This window comes from Fukomys damarensis, unplaced genomic scaffold, assembly GCF_012274545.1.
Source record: "Fukomys damarensis isolate Sample0158 unplaced genomic scaffold, DMR_v1.0_HiC HiC_scaffold_35, whole genome shotgun sequence".
NCBI lineage: Eukaryota > Metazoa > Chordata > Mammalia > Rodentia > Bathyergidae > Fukomys > Fukomys damarensis.
In genome coordinates this window covers 975,891-994,023 of record NW_022900947.1, presented here as the reverse complement: position 1 = coordinate 994,023, position 18,133 = coordinate 975,891, and the positions used below count along the sequence as shown (strand labels likewise).

The window sequence follows — 18,133 nt, the reverse complement described above, 5'->3', positions numbered from 1 at the left end:
TGCCCGGACCGCACGCCCCGCAGCTCGCCGTCCCCCGCACGATGGAGCCTTGGGCGGAAGCGCAGAGCCGACGGGAGGCGCAGGAAGCCGGAGGACGCGGAGGAGGATGAACGCCGTCCGGACCGCAGGCCTGAGAGGTGAGGACCGGCCACCCCTGGTGCTCTCGGGAGGTGCGCCGCTGACTGAGGGGCCACAGGGTGTTCCTCTTCTCCCTGCCGGAAGAGTCTTTCCAGGGATAGGTGGCAGCAAAACTGGTTTCAACCGGAGCGGGCCAGTTAGGTTTATTGTGCTGCAGAAGAATACCAGGGGCTTCCATTTTTTTAAACAGCCGACATAGCAGTTTTTTATTTTACCTGTCTTTGGGAAGGTAAGTGTTATGTCATAGTCTCGGAGGTGTTGAGAGCCGAAAAGCAAGGTAGAGCTTGGGCTCACTCATCTTTGCTTCCTGGTGCTCTCACGGTGCCCTGTGTGAGAGACTCTGTTGCTGTGTTGCCTTCGTTGAGCGTTTTCTGGGCTAGGCAGTGTGCTGGGAAGGTCAGAAAGGGAGTTGGACAAGGTAGCTGGTTAGAGAGGGAAAGGGGGATTTCAGAGGGGCCAGGAGTATGAAGGAAGCGTGCTGGCGGGTGTGGGCAGTTCCGGGAAGAGGTGGTGGTGACTGGGGTGAAGGAAGTGATCCTTTGTGCCCAGGCCCTTAGGTTGGGGACAAGTTTGGTCTTGAAAGTTGGTAGAGGACCCCGACCCGGTCGTTCTCCCTGAGCTGCAAGTTCAAGGTCAGCTTCGGCTACATAGTGAGTTTAAGGTCAACAACCTGAACTGCAAAGCAAGACCCTGTCTCAAAAAACAAAATAACAGAAAAGGAAATTGATAAGAGGATCAGGATATCTGGCGTGTGCTAAGTGCCAAAGGGTATAGGAACTTGGCTTGATGGGGCAGCAAGGGTGGTGGGGAACACGTGTGGCTCAGGACACTTAAGGGCAGGCCTCGTAGGACTTGCTGATGTATCAGGGGGGAGGAAAGGATGACTCAACTTTCCGGCTTGTTGATTGGCAGGCTCTTGCCCAGGTGTAGAGGTGGAGGCCCAGCAAACCTCAAGTGGAAGGGAGTCAGTGGGAGTAGTCTGTGTTACAATACGATGTGAAGATATATTTACAGTACTTAAATAAAGACTTGGGACTGAGTGTGAATGTAGGGAAGGCCCTAGGCTAGAGGCAAAAATGAAAGCAATCAAATCTTGTGTGAAGGGTTGATGGTGCAAATTTATAATCCTGCCAGCACTCTGGAGCCTGAGGCAAGAAGTTCAAGGCCAGGCTCTAAACAGAAACTTGGAGGTCAATCTCTGAACCTTCCCTTTGTCTCTTAGGTTAAGAGGAGATGTTAGGGCTGGAGGTTTAGCTCAGTGTTGCTGCTGCTTGGGCGCAAGGACCAGAGTTCAATCTCCAGTACCAAAAAAAAATGTTAATTCTTAGAAATTTTCTCTAAGGCATTGTATCTGAACAACAGCCTTGTGGTTCACAGGTGGATCGTAGAGCCTTCTTGTTTCTCTGAGAAGGTGGGAATTGTGTCCAGGGCCTCCCTCTTTGCTGCTCTGTGCTGTGTGCTCAGAAGAGGTGCCTGCGGTCACCCAACAAGTAGAACCATCTGCATCTCCATATTGGCTGTAGTGAAGTAGTGGAAAGAAGTGAGCTCGATATATGAGCAGTGTTGTCACACAGGGTAGATTGTGAATGTAATCTGCCTAATTTGGGAAATGGACTTTAGCTTCACAAAAGGTGCTGCACTATGAGGTGGAACAGATCACTCACTCTTTAAACGGTCCTTGTTCAGACATCTCTTGGCTGGGAGGTTGGAGGCCTGTCCTTCTTTGCTAGTTGGGATTTGAAGTTCAGTCCAACCCTGGGCAAAAACTCTGATTCCACTTTGTATCTATGACAGAATTACTTAGTCAGTTTAACTTTGAGTTAATTGCCTAATTTGATTTCAGCCTTTTCCAACCATTTTTATATACGTATGTGTATACATATATACATATACACACACACATGTATGTATGTATGTATGCAAATACATACATGTTCATATATTTTTTGGGGGAATACCAGGGATCGAACTCAGGACCTCGAACTTGGGAGGCAGGCATGGTGCCACTGAACTTAATTCTGGCCCAATACATGTGTGTATTTTGAGACAGTCTCTTGAGTTGCATAGGCTGGCCTTGAAATTGAGTCCTCCTGCCTCAGCAGGTCAGTATTACAGGCACACCACCATGCCTGATGCCTGATTTCCATCTTTTCTTTTTAGACAGGGTCTCACTATGCAGTTGAGACTGACCTGGAACTCATTATGTAGCCCAGGCTGGTCTCAAACTCACGGTAATCCTCCTGCCTCAGCCTCCCAAATTCTGGGATTACAGGCATGCCTCACCATGCCCGGCTCTTCCATCCTTTTTTTAAATCTTGAAATTTACTTTTAGAAATCAAATTTAAGTTTTTTGTGTAATATGATTATAAGAGAAGTGGTTCGTAAAAAGGTTGTTCGTTTGTTATTTAGATTGTTTTCAAAGTTTCAAACATGACATTTGGTTTGCAGCTAGAATATATGTTGGTGTAGCTGAAATCAGTGTCCAGTTTTTTGAAAAAAATTCTGTAAATTTCCCAGTATTAGGGATTGAGCCTAGTGTCTCCATATGCTGGGGAAGTGGTTCAGTCCTGAGTTATATCCCCAATCCTTTTGTTTGTTTTTGTTTTTTTTGGTACCTGGGATTGATCTCAGGACCTTGTGCTTGCAAGGCAGGTGCAGTGCCACTGAGCTAAATAAATCCCTGGCCCTCCCAATCCTTCCTTTTTAAGTTATTTTGAGACAGGTCTCACTAAGTTGCCAAGACTGGGCTCAAACTTTGTGATCCTTTTGCTTTAGCTTCCCACTTAACTGAAGTTCTAGATATGCACTACTGTGCCCTGCTACTGTCTAGTTTTGGTGCACCAGAATGGGCCAGTGGGAAACTGGGGAGGAAAAAGAGAAATGTAAGTCTTTATCTAATTTATAAATAATGGAGTAATTATAGCTTCTAGAATTTTTGGTACTAATCCTTGAGTTTTCAGATTGCCATTTGACTGAAGTTTTTCTTGACTTTGAGATAGAATCAAGTGCTAGCTTAGGTTTAACCCAGTGTAGGTATGTTTTTTTTTTTTGCTTTGTTTTGTTTTTTTTTTGAGACAGGGTCTCACTGTGTAGTTCATACTGCTCTGGAACTCACTGTGTAGCCCAGGCTGGTCTCGAACTTGCAGTGATCCTCCTGCCTCAGCCTCCTGAGTGCTGAGATTACAGGCATGCACCACCACACCTGGCCAAGGTGTGCTCTTTATTGTACAACGTGTTCTAAAGCACAAGGACTCAGGGATACACATTTGACTGTGGTGTATGTTCTGAAGCAGGTGTCTAAAAGGTAGGCCCTGTCTTGGCTCTTCCGCAGTGGACTGTGTCCCCATGATTCAGCCAGTACTGGCACAGAGTGGGTGGATAGCTCTGATGAGGCCCAGGGAAGATTGAAGAGACTTGTCCAAACTCAACTAGTAAGTTGTGGAGCAGGGATTTTCTTTGACATCAGCTTCACTTCTAAAACTTGTTTCCTGGTATTCTCTCCAAAAGCCTCTATGTCCTGACCACTGGGTAGTCCTTCCACAATTCTGATGTTTCCGTTTCATTTCAGCTTCACCACTCCTGAAACTCATAAGCCCCATTCTAGATGTTCAGACTGGGCAAGTGCAGTTGAAGAAGATGAAATGAGGACCAGAGTTAACAAAGAAATTGCAAGGTATATGTTTTGGACTGCTTTGAAATTTTTTGGGTGGCTTTTTAAATTACATACTTAACTCAAGGTATGTCTTATTGTGGTGGTTCTCACAAATCTGGTCCATAGACCGGTGGCATCAGGCTCTCTCTGGAACATGGTGGAAATGCACATTCTTAGAGCCAGGGATGTGGCTCCATGGCACTGTACCTGCCTGGCAAGCACAAGGTCCTGAGTTTGATTCCCCAGTATCAGGGAAAAAAAAAATCACATTCTTAGGCCCCTTTGACCTTTGCAGGGCCGATGCCAGCCATACTATAAGAATTGTTCTTTTTGGGCGGGGATTTAGCTCAGTGGTTTGGTGGCCTGCCTTGCAAGCGCAAAGACCCGAGTTCTAATCCCTGGTACCAAAGAAAAGGAGAATTGTTCTTTTTTTGTGTGTGTGGTACCGGGGGTTGAACCCAGGACCTTTTGCTTACAAGCCAGGAAGTGGAACCACTGAGTTAAATCCCTGGCAAAATATTGACTTATTGACTGACTGACTGACAGATTGATTTATTGGTACCAGGGATTGAACTCATGACCTTGTGCTTGCGAGGCAGGTGGTGGAACCACCGAGCTAAATCCCAGGCCCCTCAGCCATACTATAAGAAGCCCTCTGTTTCTCAATGTAAAGATACCTGGTTTAGTAGTTATCCTAAGACTTGCAAGTAGGTGAAGTTGTGCTAGGTATCACCATTGCCTGATGGGGAGCGTTCTTTCTGTGCTTTGCTTTTCTTTTTTGAGGGGGCACTGGGGATTGAACCCAAGCCTCAGGCATAGCCTCTACTATAGTACTGAGCTGTATCTCTCCTCCCCTTGGTTGGGAACCTTTTCCAGCCATTTCCAACCTACAAAATGTGCTTTGGTTGGCACTTGGCTGAGTAACAGCTCAGATAGTAGGGTGTAGGGAAGGGTCCTGTCTTGGGGACTTCATTCTTTAACGGTTGTGAACAGTTTTTCCACTAGTCATCACCTTTTGGAGGGTGCATCTTTAACCATTATTTAATTTCTGTTGATTTACGGTATTATGTTTTTTGCTCCTTTTCTCCTTGAATGTGTACCTTCTAAAACCAGCTGCCTGGCTTGAGTTAAAACGTAATTTGTAATTAGAAGTAACCTGTGTATTAAATCAAGAGGTTTAGCTGTTGAGTGCCTAGCAGATTAGACAGGATCTTGGTTTTCTCTAAGGAAGGAATGTGTCCTAGTGGCAGGCCTCCCAGTCCTGTTATTATTGCCAGTGGTATTTAGACTTCACTGATTACACTACTTAGGATTTTTTTTTGGCCTAGAGATCCTTTACGTGACAGGATGGTATCCTTGAGGTCATTGAGGCAGAGTTTTCTCGAGTGGTTACTTGAAGCACTAGTTGTACATCTGATCTGGGCAGATGAACTGTATCTTATGAAGTGATGTAACTGAAGGAGGTTGAAAATGAAAAAAATGATAGCTGGATGTGGTGGCACAAACTTGTAATTGCCAATAATCCCAGAATTCAGGAGGCTATCTAAAAAAGTCAAAGAAATGGTGGGCACACTTGTTTACACTTCTCATACCAACTACGAAGGAAGGCTGAGATCAATCAACCCTGGGCAACTTAGTGTGACTGTCTGAAAAAAAAGGACGGGGAAGGTGTGAGTCAGTGGTAAAGCATCCCTGGGTTCAATCTAGGTACCAAAAATAATAAAAGTGGACGGGGTTAGTTCAGGGGATCCATGCCTGCCTAGCAAGCGTAATGTGTCCTGAGTTTGATCTCCAGAACGGGGGTGCAAAAATTAAGTAATACCTTCATCCCAAACCCCACTGTTTAGGATTTGTTCCTGGTAGTTGTTAGCGCTAGATTTATTAGTTATTTCTCATAATTTTGTAAAAACTAATACTTATTTTGTTTTCAGGTATAAAAGAAAACTTCTCATAAATGACTTTGGAAGAGAGAGAAAATCTTCATCGGGAAGGTATGTGTCACTTTTTTTTGAGACAGGGTCCCGCTCTGCTGTTCAGTCTGACCTTCAACACATTTTGTAGTTCAGCCTGGCCTCGAACTCATGGTGATCCTCCTTGCCTCAGCCCACTGAGTGCTGGGATTTACAGGCATGTGCCACTACACCCAGCTAAATATTTCTTTATAATCTGTTAATGAAAAGAATTGCGATTGAGAAATGCTGATTGTCCTAATAGCAATTAGTGGTTAATCTGTTTTTTTACTGATTTGAAGTAATTACCATTGTTGTGTATTAGAATTTTATATGTACAAAGATTCTGGACTATCCTGGGATTAATACCGTTGATGATCCAGAGGTTGAATGTTTGAGCATTTTCTTGGCATAGATTACATGGTGGTTGTAATTTTGAGGTTCTGTTAATCTTTCATTTTTCTCAGTTCTGATTCAAAAGAGTCTACATGTGCAGTTCCTGCTGACGTGGAGACAGATGAAAGTGTCCTCATGAGAAGACAGAAGCAGATCAACTATGGGAAGAACACCATTGCCTATGATCGCTACATTAAAGAAGTCCCCAGGTAGTCCTGTCTCATTGGCATGGCTTGAATCAGCCCCAGCATTGTACTTAGGAGTTGCTTACATTGACTAGGGATGGTGAACCTTTTAATGCTCTTAGTAACTCTGGCATGGGTGCTGTAGGTTTACCACCACTGAATTAGACCCCCATTCTGCGATCCCTTTCTTAGGCACTTAAGTAGAAATCAATAGATAGGCATTTGAAAACCCTGGGACATGAGGATTAAAAAGTAATTTTGCAAGCCTGGTATGGTGGTGCATACCTGTGATCCTGAGACTTGGGAGGCTGAGGCAGGAGGATTGCCATGAGTTCAAGACCAGCCTGAACTATATAGTGAGAGACTTGTCTCATAAACAACAACAAGGGCCGAGTGGGATTAAGTTTACTTTTCTGGAATACATATTGCAAGGAGTGGTAACATTCAAAGAAATGTGCCCCCCCTTTAAATAGGGTCTTGCTTTGTGGCCAGGTTGGCCTTGAATTTGATGCAGTCTTCCTGCCTCAGCCTCCCCAGTGGTGGGATTATAGGTGTGCACCACCAGTTGTGCTTTTGTTATATGTTACTTTGCTTATCTGTTGATCTCTTAATTTGTTAAATGAAATCTCAGGGCTTGGTTAATCTTATAGTAAATGCAGATGTGAGCGGCCTGGGCTAGGGTAATCTTGCTGTGTTCTTGCAGACACCTTCGACAGCCTGGCATCCACCCCAAGACCCCCAACAAATTTAAGAAGTACAGCCGGCGGTCATGGGACCAGCAGATCAAGCTCTGGAAGGTGGCGCTGCATTTTTGGGACCCTCCGGCTGAAGAAGGATGTGATTTGCAAGAATTGTATGTCTTTTGCATTCTTGTTTCTCAGTTTCTCTGCTTGGCACAGGGTCTGAGCCAGTTGTATGTTGTGATCTAAAAGGCTAGAACTACATGGAGGCTTTGTCTTATTTGGTGTGTGGGTGTGGGTGGGGGGTACTGAGGATTGAACATAGGACCTTAGGCTTACTGGGTTTATGCTCTACCTACTGCTAACCTGTGCTTCCACTCTTTTAAATTTTATTTCAGGGGCCGGGGATTTAGCTCAGTGGTGCTGCTTCCTGCCTCGCCAAGTGCAAGGTCCTGAGTTTGATCCCCAGTACCCCCCAAAATATATATATATTTCTATACTTTTGTGAAAACAGTAACACTTATTTTGTTTTCAGGTACATAAGAAAACTTCTCATAGCCGGGCGTGGTGGTGCACGCCTGTAATCCCAGCACTTGGGAGGCTGAGGCAGAAGGATCACTGTGAGTTCGAGACCAGCCTGGGCTACATAGTGAGTTCCAGGTCAGTCTCAACAACATAGTGAGACCCTGTCTCAAAAAACCAAAAAAAAAAAAAAGAAAAAGAAAACTTCTCATAAATAATTTGGAATATGAATGTATAGCCAAAATCTGAGTTGCCCAGACTGGCCTAAACTGGTGATCCTCTTCCCTTCAGTGTGCAGCACTACAGGGGCGGATCTTGCCTTAATTGAGAAAGACTGCCTTTTTCCTGGTACTTAGTTGAAAATATCCCACTGAACTTTTGCTCATGCTCAGAATCTGATAACGAAGAATGTGCCAAGAAATGGCCTTGTGCTTGCTCCCTTTGATATTCTGCCAGCTTCTCTCTCCTCTGGTCCTGAGCCTCTGCCTTCCTCAGAAACACATTTATTCAACAGATATTTGAGTGTCTTCTCTATGCTGAGAAATTTAGGAGAAATTGGCATGTTTGACTTTGTGCTTGAGAGGTATGCGTGGTGCCACTGAGCTAAATCCCTGGATCCCTGGCCGTTTTTTTTTGAGACAGGGTCTTGCCATGTAGTTCTGGCTGGCCTTGAATTCACAGCGATCCTCCTGAGGGGCTGGGGTTACAGGTGTGGGACATCACAGCTGGTTTGAAATGATTTCTAAAATGGCTCTGTAAACGTGACCTTAGAGATGTCATTACAACTTTTTCCCAGTGTGACATTACCCTCCCATTCTCATGTGGGAAAAGTTAGAGATCACATATGATGGTTTCTTGCAGTGTTTTCTCCACACAATTTGGGCTTTAGCGAGGTGTGATGGAATATACCTGTGATCTCTGGTGTTGGAGAGGCTAAGGCAGGAGGATCACAAGTTTAAGGTCAGCCTGGGAAATACAGTAAGATGCTGTCATAAATAAAAAGTCCAAGTGGTTCCGCCACCTGCCTCACAAGTGCAAGATCTTGAGTTTGATCCCCACTACCAAAATAAATAAGTAAGCCAGGTGTGGTGGCGCATGGCTGTAATCCCAGCACTTGGGAGGCTGAGGCAGAAGGGTTGCTGTGAGAGACCAGCCTGGGCTACATAGTGAGTTCCAGGTCAGTCTCAACTACATAGTGAGACCCTGTCTCAAAAAACCAAAAAAAAAAAAAAACAAAAAGCTTGGTGGTTGATTGCTTGTGTAGCAGGCAAAGGCCCTGGCCCTGCATTGTGAGAAAAAAAGATTCATGTTTGTTCCGCCTACAAGAATGATTGTTGGTGGGGATAAATGATTCCAAGGGTGTGGAGCATGGAAGATCTTATTCCTCAGATAGGACTAATACCTAGAATCTGTAGAGAATTCAAAAATATTAGACCTCGAAATAAAGGACAAATCAAAAAGTGACACATAAAATGAATAGACACTTCTCAGGACTACAAACAGCAAAATAGGTACATGAAAAAATGCTCAACATCTGTAGCTATTAGAGTATTGCCTTTTTGTTCTTGGAAACAACCAGTATTGAACTTGATATGTGCCTTCTAATCTCAGTATTAATGGTAATTTCAAGGTTTGGTTAATGTTCTTTTTTTTGATACTGGGAATTGAACTAGGGACCTTGTGCTTGTGAGGCAGGCAGCAGGCAGTGGAATCACTGAGCTAAATCCCTGGCCCTGGTTAATCTTGTAGCTACTTTGATTGTGTGAGTGGTCTGTGCTAGGGTAATCTGTTCTTTCCTGCAAACACCTTAAAACTTAACACTGAGCTATTCTGTCTTACTCTAGAAAGAATAGCTGTCAAGTAACAAATGCCACCAAAGCTGTGGTGTTGGTACATAGCCACTATGCAAATTAGTATGGAGATTCCTTAAAAAATTAAATAGAAATTCCATTTGACCCAGTCATTCCCCTTCTAGGTATTTTCCAGAAAGAGTTAAAGATATTACATTATTTATTTTTTGTTTTTAAGCCAGGGTCTAGCTATGTAGTTCAAGTCTTTTTTTTTTTTTTTTAAAGAATTGTATTCTTTATTTGTAATAACCCATAAATGTTGTTATTCTAGTATTTCTAACTAAGAAAGAAATTTCCTATCAGTTTAAGTTCTATTGCATGAAAGGGCTACAAATACACATTTAACCAAGCAGAATACAGGTATTTTGCCTAAGATACCAGTACACATAGCAGGTTTATTAGTTGTCATAGCAATTTGGGGTCATTGTCAAGTCTGTCTTGAACTTACTATGTAGCCCAGGCTGGCCTTGAACTCTGAGCAATCCTCCTGCCTCAGCCTCCTAAGTGCTAGGATTACAGCATATGCCACCACACTTGGCAAGATGTTTTATTAGTGATGCATTCACGTCCATGTTTGTAGAAGCACAATTCCTATTAGGTAAATCTTGGAAGTTGCCTGTATATTCATCAGCATGTCGATAAACAAAATACGATAAAGAAATGGAATACTAGTCTGCCAAAAAGGATAAATTTGAGTCATTTGTAGGAAAAAAAGATGCACCTTCACAATGTTAAGTGAAATCAGACATGCAAGCTTAAACATTGCATGGTTTCTCTTTTATGAGAAACCCAAATTATCATTAAAGAGCAAAATAAAAGATAATAGAAACAGGGAGGTAGATCTTCTGCAAATGGGAGGGAGACCAAGAAGTGGGAGGGGGAAGGAGGAGTGCTGAAGAGGAAGCACAGAGAAGAACCTGTTAACATCCCTGTCTCGGCTCCCTGGGAGGACTGCATCACTGTAGGCATGGGTGATGGAAAGGAGAGGGGCAGATCTTTGACTTGTAGGTGCTGTCTTTGTGCTTTTTGTGCTGGATTGGTTGGGGAGAGGTTGAGTGTGGAAAAATGGGGGATCCTGGAAAGGGAGGGAGCCCTTGGGGAACTTGGGGAGTGTGATGAGTGCCGCGTGCTGCTCATCAGGATGCAGGTAGCCTGTAGCCCTGGGGAGCTGCTGTGGTGCAGGATTCCTGCTCTCTCAGCCAGCGCAGACCTAATGGGTTCCCTTTACAGACACCCTGTGGACCTGGGGGAAATGGAAACAGAATCCACAGAAAGCAGCTCAGAATCCCAGGCGAGCTCACAGGATAACTCGGTAAGTGTTGGTTTGGTTACTTACCTCTTTCAGCTTGCATGTTGGAGGTGAATTGTCACTATGTGCTGAGGTGGAAGTTAGAGCTAAAACTTGATTCTGACACTATGGAGAAGGGAGAGTTTATCATATTTCTTGTCATTGGAATGGCAATTTAATCCTAAGAATGAGTTCAGACAAGTCAGGCTGATTCAGTTCATTTTCTTTTCTTTTTTTTTGGTACCAGGGATCACACTCAGGTCCTTGTGCTTGCAAGGCAGGCAGTGGAAGCACTGAGCCAAATCCCCAGCCCTAGTTCTTTTTCGTTGATGGTAAAGGGCCATTCCCTTTGAGTCCAGCATCTGCTTGTGCTTCGCCATTGGCACCCACCTGTAGGCTGTTGGTGTTGCTGACTGTAGTGTAGGAGTCATCTGCTGAATGTTACGGAGATCCTTCCTTCTGTACAGTTTCCCTGCATTTGCTGGTTTTTAAAGTTATGTGTTCCCCACCCACACCCCCAGCATCTTAAATGAAAAATCAGGTGAAAGATTAAGATCGTAAACATTGTTGAAAGCTGCTAAATTCTTTGTCAGAATTGGACAGACAGTTGCCTTTTCCTCCTTTCCACACCTGTGTCCCCTTGGGAGCCCAGTGCCTGTCCTGACTTGTGACCATTTGTACACCAGAGAATCTGGTTGTGATGGAACTTTGATGAAGTGTGCCTCTTAAGAACTGCCTCAGATGATGTTTTGGAAGACTGTTTAATAACATGGAGGGGGCCAGGGACTTAGCTCAGTGGTTCTGGCATGCCTGCCTTACAAGCACAAGGGCCCAAGTTCGATCCCTGGTACCAAGAAAAAAAAATTGTCAGGATGAGTTTAAAGAGGATGCTTAACTAGGTGAATTTGATTGTTTGTTTGTTTGTTTGTTTGAGACAGGGTCTCACTGTGTAGTTGAGACTGACCTGGAACTCACTATGTAGCCCAGGCTGGTCTCAAACTCACAGTGATTCTCCTGTCTCAGCCTCCCACTGCTGGGATTATGGGTGTGCGCCACCACACCCGGCAAACTAGGTAAATTTTTAAAGATTCTGAACTGAGCTCAGTTTTGTGGGTATTTATTATAGAGAAGGGCTTTTATAAACAAATTTTTAAAAATGCAACCCTGGGCCCAGTGGAAGAAGCACTAGGATAGGCCATGCCCAGCATTAGCCTCACAAACGAGTGGTCTTATATCAATAATTATAGTTTCATTAATAGTCATCTTCGGGTTGGGAGGCACTCAGTCATACTGCAGGAAGTGAAGGTAGGGACTGGGAGCCAGGCTTCGCTAAGGGAGAAGGTGCCCTTAGGGAGGGGAGGGAAGGGGAGAAGGCTGGGCTGAGGTGCTACCTAGCAAAGCACTGTCCCCAGGCTGTCTGGGATCTCTCCATCTGTGCCCCCAGCACTGTAGTCTGGTGAGAGCATTGATGGAGCTCCTCCACTGAGCACTGCCACTTCGTCCTCTTAGATTATTGGTGTTCTCTTGGGCTAACCACAGTATAATCACACGCAGGAAGAGGAGCCTTGAAACACTACTGTTAGTAAACTGTGTACACTTAGGTTGCCCAGTTCTTTCTTGTGGTGGGGGTATTGGGGTTTAAACCCAGGGGCATGCTACCTTTGCTATAGGGCTTCCTCACGTTGCCAAGGCTGGTCTTGAGCTTCTCCTGCTTCAGTCTCCCAGGAGTTGGAGTTACAGGCATTCACCACTGTGATCCAGTTTTTTTTGGCATTTCTTTTCTGATCTATAATACCATGTATTACGTTTAAATTACCCTAGCTTTTTAATTTGCTTTAATGTAGAACAGGCTCTTTGCCTTTTCTGTATGTCTTTGACTCATTTCTTTGAAGAGTTTAGGCTGGATTTTTAAGCAGAATGTTTGTCACTTTTGAGTTGTTGGATTTTTCCTTAAGGCGTAGGTCAGATTGAATACTTTGGGCAAGAATACAGTATAGGGGTATTGTGTGTATTGCTGCTGTTAAATTTACAGCCAAGGGGCAGGGATGTAGTGGTAGAGTGCTTGTCTAGCATGCCCCCCAGGCTCTGGGTTCAGTTGCCAGTAGGGGTATATGTTGGGAAATATACTCATTAAGACAATCTGGAGACATCAGTTTAAATGCTGTCACTTCCTGCCCTAAAATAGCTACCTTTCAGTTTGGTTTTCTTTCTTTTTTCTTTTTTTTTGGTTTGGGGGATTGAACTCAGGACCTTGTGCTTTCGAGGCAGGCACAGCAATACTGAGCTAAATCCTGGGCCCAGTTCCTTTTACTCTTACAGAATGTGCATATATCTACACTTGGTGACATCTTTATTTGTAGTATTTATCCTCTTACGGCATTATTGTTAGACTCCATTCCTTTTTTATTTTTGAGGCAGGGTCTCACTGTGTAGTTGAGACTGACCTGGAACTGTGTAGCCCAGGCTGGTCTTGAACTCACAGTGATCCTCCTGCCTCAGCCTCCCGAGTGCTGGGATTACAGGTGTGTGCCACCACGCCCGGCTGGACTCCATTCCTAACTGCATCAAGCACCTTGACATGTGTTGCTTCATGGGATTCCAGAAGCTGTGGGTGCAGGATGAGGACGAGTGCAGCTCCATGGCCGCTGGGTGGGGCAGAACCAGGGTGATAGCTGGTGTCAGGTCTTCATGGTTTAGTGCGTAGGAATCTGAAGCTTCCAGTAAATTTGATGTCGTAGTCCAGGGGTCTTATTTAGCTAACTGCTTTGAATTCTGTGAGTGTCTTGCAGTTGTGTGGCCCTCATTGTAACCCTCGCTCTTGTGCCACTGGTGAGCAAGCCTGCCTGTGCTGTGTCCTGGCGTCAGTGTGACCTGTGCTTTCGTTTTCTAGGATGTGTATTCCGGCACGCCCACAAAAGTTAGACACAAGGACTGCCAATTGGAAGATGAATTTGATTTGGAAGCTTGTTTGACTGAACCCCTGAGAGACTTCTCGTCCATGAGCTAACTGCCACCCGGCGGCCATCAAGAGAAACAGTTGCCTCCATCTAGTCCTGGGAAGGCCAGCCAGGCACCACGCGTGCGGTATGCACTTCTACCGGGATGGTTCCCGTTAATAATTCACTTATCTCATGATGAGCTGTTATTCTTGCCTTATTTGTACAGTGTGTGTTCTGCATGTTTTAAATTGTGAGTGTACCTTAATCTGAGAAAGATCGAATGTGAAACAGTCCTGAAACAAATTTAGTTGGTTAATGCCCACCGAGCTCCTTTCTCCAAATCTGACCGCCTGGTGTGCTTGAACTGTCAGTTCCTGTTATGAGGTGGGTTGTGATCTGACTGTGGATTCATGGGAACAATGTAGAGTTAGCTTTCTCTGCAAGTATCTTGACAGGATTCTCAGAGGCAGATGCCTTGGGTAACTTTTGAAACTCACTTTCTGGTCTTCTATCAGTATGTCAAACCAGGTTTTGTTTGTTGTACAGAACTCTGAAAGTCAAAGATGTTAAACTGGATTGTTAATGGGTTCTATATATAAGTTATGCAGTTTTAACTTGATACTTGTAAATAGCCCTAGTTAGGATCTTAACCTATATAGTACCCTGAGTGTTAAGGGAATGTGGATTTAGACTATTTTTTGTTTGTTTGTTTTTTTGGTACCGGGGATCAGACTCAGGTCCGTGGGCTTTCGAGGGCGGCACCACTGAGCTAAATCCCCAGCCCCTAGAAAGAACATTTTTTTTTTTATAGTCAATTAATGTACCATGTAAAATTGCTGTAAATGATAACATGTACAGATTCTTTGTTCAGATAATCAGTTGTAAACTTAAGACTGTTGTGTTTCTATTGCTTTTGTATGGAATGATATCTGCAAAAATAAAATGAAAGGAACCACCTTTAACTGATGTAATTGTGCTGTAGGTTGGCTCACTGTCCTGATACAGTGCTGTATCCTTGGCCTACAGTGCTCACCTGGTGAGTGGCAGCAGATCCCCACCATGGTGGCCCTTATGTCCCTGTCCGTCTCACCTGGTGACAGGTGTGGATCTCTGGTGCGGGACCCTGACCATGGGTCAGTGCAAAGCCTGACATGTCAGCATGGGCCTGCACAGCCTGGGTCCTGCATGTCCTGCCTCTGGCTGAACTCTGGCAGCCCTGACCCTGATGTGGCTGTCAGTCCAAACCCATGGTCATATGCCCAAGGACGCCCCCTTGGAAGTGAGGTGTGGAGGTGGGCTCTGGCAGCTTGGTTTAGGGAGTTTGCAAGGACAGAATACCTTCTTGCACAATTCTGAAATAAACATTTTGCAGGTCCTTTGGCACCCAGTAGGCCATTTGGCAGGCTGCACAGCGATGCAGCACTGGTGGGATGGTACTTTAAGATTAAAGGATGAAAGAGGACAGCAGGGTAGGGCATGTGGGGAGTTGCCACTGTGAATATTGTTGGTAACGTATACTAATGTGGCATTTGAGTCAGGCTCCCTGTCACCCCTGGGAGGGCAGTGCTAACAGAGACTCCGTGGTCAGTGTAGAGAGTCCTGAAGTGTGGGAGAAGCAAGCTGAGAGGGGCTTAGGGTGTGGCTGCTGAAAGCCTGGGCTGTGAGGAAGTTGCTGGAAGAGCCTCAGGCTGGGGAGATAGACCAAGCTGTCACTGTGATGAAGCTTGGGACATTTTGCCTGCAGCACTTGCCTGATGGCTGGTGGATCAGCTATACATTACTTAGGCTGGGCACTGACAGGCTACTGGCCCCTGCTGCATGTGCTAGATCACAGGCACTGGTCAGTTAAGGGAAGAAGCGTAGGATGAAATACAGAGGGGCCAAGATGTTCTCAGCCTCCCCCCACTGCCCCCATGGCAAGACCAGAGTTCCAAGGGTGATTGCTGAGCAAAGCTCCAATCCAGAAAGACACACACCAAAGCTGAGGGTGCAACTGCTTGGTCTCTTTCAAGACCTTTGAAGGTTGACCTATAAACAGGGCTGCCTTGATGCTTAGGAACCTGTGGACTGGTTTCGAAGAGACCTGTGGATGGAGCTTCAATTTAAAGAATTGAACCACCAGTAAGATTCACAGTAGTCTGGCAGAGCTTTCAGAAAAGTGACACTGGCGGGCAGACTGGATGTGGCATGAAAAGGGACAGGCATTGGACGCCTGGGAAAATCCCAGCTGCATGAAAGGTGACCATTGGAAAGGCTGGTTCTGAGGACCCCTGAGCTGATCAAAGGCCTAGAGAACCTCCTGCGGGGAACCACATGGCCCGTGCTGTTACACTGCAGGCTTCCCGGGAGCAGCCACCTGGAAGCACAAGTCCTCTGAGAGTTGTTGCAGTTATTCAAAGAGAGGCACTTGCCCTGGGTGCAGTCCTCCTGCACAGCAGAGGGGCTTGGGGCAAGAGCTGGTTCCTAGGACACACCCTGGACCCAGGCTGTTGCTGCAGTCAGATGACATTGGGGAGGTGGAGGTGGGAGACCTCAGCAGGGCTTGAGTGTGTAGCTTGCGTTTTGGAGGATAGAAATTGTGTCCAGGGGGGTGGACTATAATAGTCTTGCCTTTTTTTGTTTGTTTGTTTTTTTGAGACAGGGTCTCACTATGTAGTTGAGACTGACCTGGAACTCACTATGTAGCCCAGGCTGGTCTTGAACTCCTCCTGCCTCATCCTCCTGAGTTCTGGGATTACAGGTGTGTGCCACCATGCCTGGTGAGACGGTCTTGCTATGTAGTTCAGGCTAGCCTCGAACTCATGGCAGTCCTCCTGCCTCAGCCTCCTCAGTGCTGGGATTATAGGCGTGCACCACCATGCCTTAAAGGGGAGGACAAGGCAGGCAGGGTGATGAATGATGGCAGGTTGGGAGGGGTATTGGGAGGACTTCAGCTTTGCTCTCAGTGGGATGAGCAGCCAGGGAGTCCTCAAGCAAGGAGTGTGACCTGGGCTCCTAGCTTTTGCTTCACATTTATATTCTTAGAGTGCTCTTAAGCACTAAGGAAATCAATCAGTTCTTGCCTTGCAGTGCTGTCTACATAACCTGGTATTTTCTATTTGAGGGTTACAAATAACTGATAGGCTAGGATCCAGTTTCTTTGTTCCTCACTCTTGTGCATTGAACCAGGAGGTGTCAGAACTGAATGAAGGTGATCCGTGATCAATTCTTCACCACCCCAGGCTGACGGCTGTCCCGTCCCCGTCTCAGGCACTGCCCATGTCACCACACGCAGACTGGGGTCAGCTTATCAGGGCTGTCATTCTGTGTCCACGTCCCCAACGTACTTCCTCATCGTGTACTGTGAGGCTGTGTTTGTCTTTGACTCCTGTCCCTTGGTAGGAATTTGTCAGTCGAATCTCCCAGGTGAGCCATCACTCTTCCTGACTGGGAGTCCGCCACCTTGGGCGCCCTGCACCCCGCAATAGTTCTTTTGTTTAGTGGATGGGCTTCAGGTTTTTTTTTTTTTTTTTTTTTAAGAACAATAAACACCTTTCTTTACTACCTGAGCTACGTCAGGGGAGAGGACTTACTTGCCTTTCTGGGCCTTGATTTTTCTCAGAACTCCAGCTTCTTGCCCTCGAGCACATAGCCATCTGCTTGCTCACACTGACCTGGTCTTGATGCAGGGCAGGTAAGAAGCTTGCCCTGTTGGAACTGTTCCTCCAGAAGATTGCTGATTTTGGCATTCTTTTTCCTTCATGTACTACTTTTGAACTTTCTTTGATCATTTCTTGTTTAAAATCTCTTCCTCCTCAGGAATCAGCTTGGCACCCTTCTTGTGGCCCAGGGGCAGTGCACAGTGGGATCTGTACCAGGCGGTCCGGCGTGCTGTCAGTGAGCACAGTGCAGTCCTTCACCAGGGTCTCGATGCGGGCCACCTCATGATTGGATGCATCGTAGACATCAATGCTTCTTGTTTTTCGAGTACAACACTCAGAGCTCCAGGAGAAGTTTCCCACATCCAGCCTCAGGGCACAGCACTTCTTGTTGGCGCCTCAAGCTTGGACTGTATATGTCGGGGTCTAGTCTTAGTGTTGGCAGCAGGGTAACCCGACTCCTACTTCCACTTCTTGGGGTAGGGCTATTTTGGCCCCCAGTCCTGCGGCATTTGAGCCAGTTGTCCCAAGAGATGCCCATCACTCGGCACTGGCTGGAAAGAGGATTAAAAAAAACCAAACTGTTTAAGAGGTCTAGGCAGAGTCACGAGGAGCACTCCGCAGAATTTTAGTACCTTGCAGCTTGGCCTGTTGGTTTTCTATTTTGAACTGGCTTGGCACAGTGTGCATGTAATTTTGAGGGATTTTGGTTTTGCATTGTTCTTTGTTTGAATTATGTGCAGACTTTAGTTAGACCTAAGCCTGCAATATTAAGTTTTTAGAAAGTTTTCTACTCCTCAGCATAGGATTGCTGCCTTTGAGGACTCCATGCCTCAGGTTCCAATACAGACTGACTGGTACCAAGTGCCCATCGCCTGGCCTGGCCCACAGTGGGA

At 45.7% G+C, this 18,133-nt stretch overlaps 1 protein-coding gene and 1 pseudogene across 1 annotated transcript; one reads left to right on the top strand and one right to left on the bottom strand.

The window, feature by feature from the left end:
• On the top strand, window positions 1-14,557 carry Slbp (stem-loop binding protein; the record flags this gene model as incomplete). Its single annotated transcript, XM_010641908.2, has 7 exons — window positions 1-137; window positions 3,707-3,811; window positions 5,722-5,781; window positions 6,207-6,344; window positions 7,024-7,173; window positions 10,603-10,684; window positions 13,551-14,557. Coding segments are annotated over 7 exons (789 nt in total), but the record flags the coding sequence as incomplete, so codon positions are not given.
• Window positions 14,558-17,167: 2,610 nt separating this feature from the next.
• LOC104874593 lies at window positions 17,168-17,862 on the bottom strand (annotated as a pseudogene).
• Window positions 17,863-18,133: the final 271 nt, after the last annotated feature.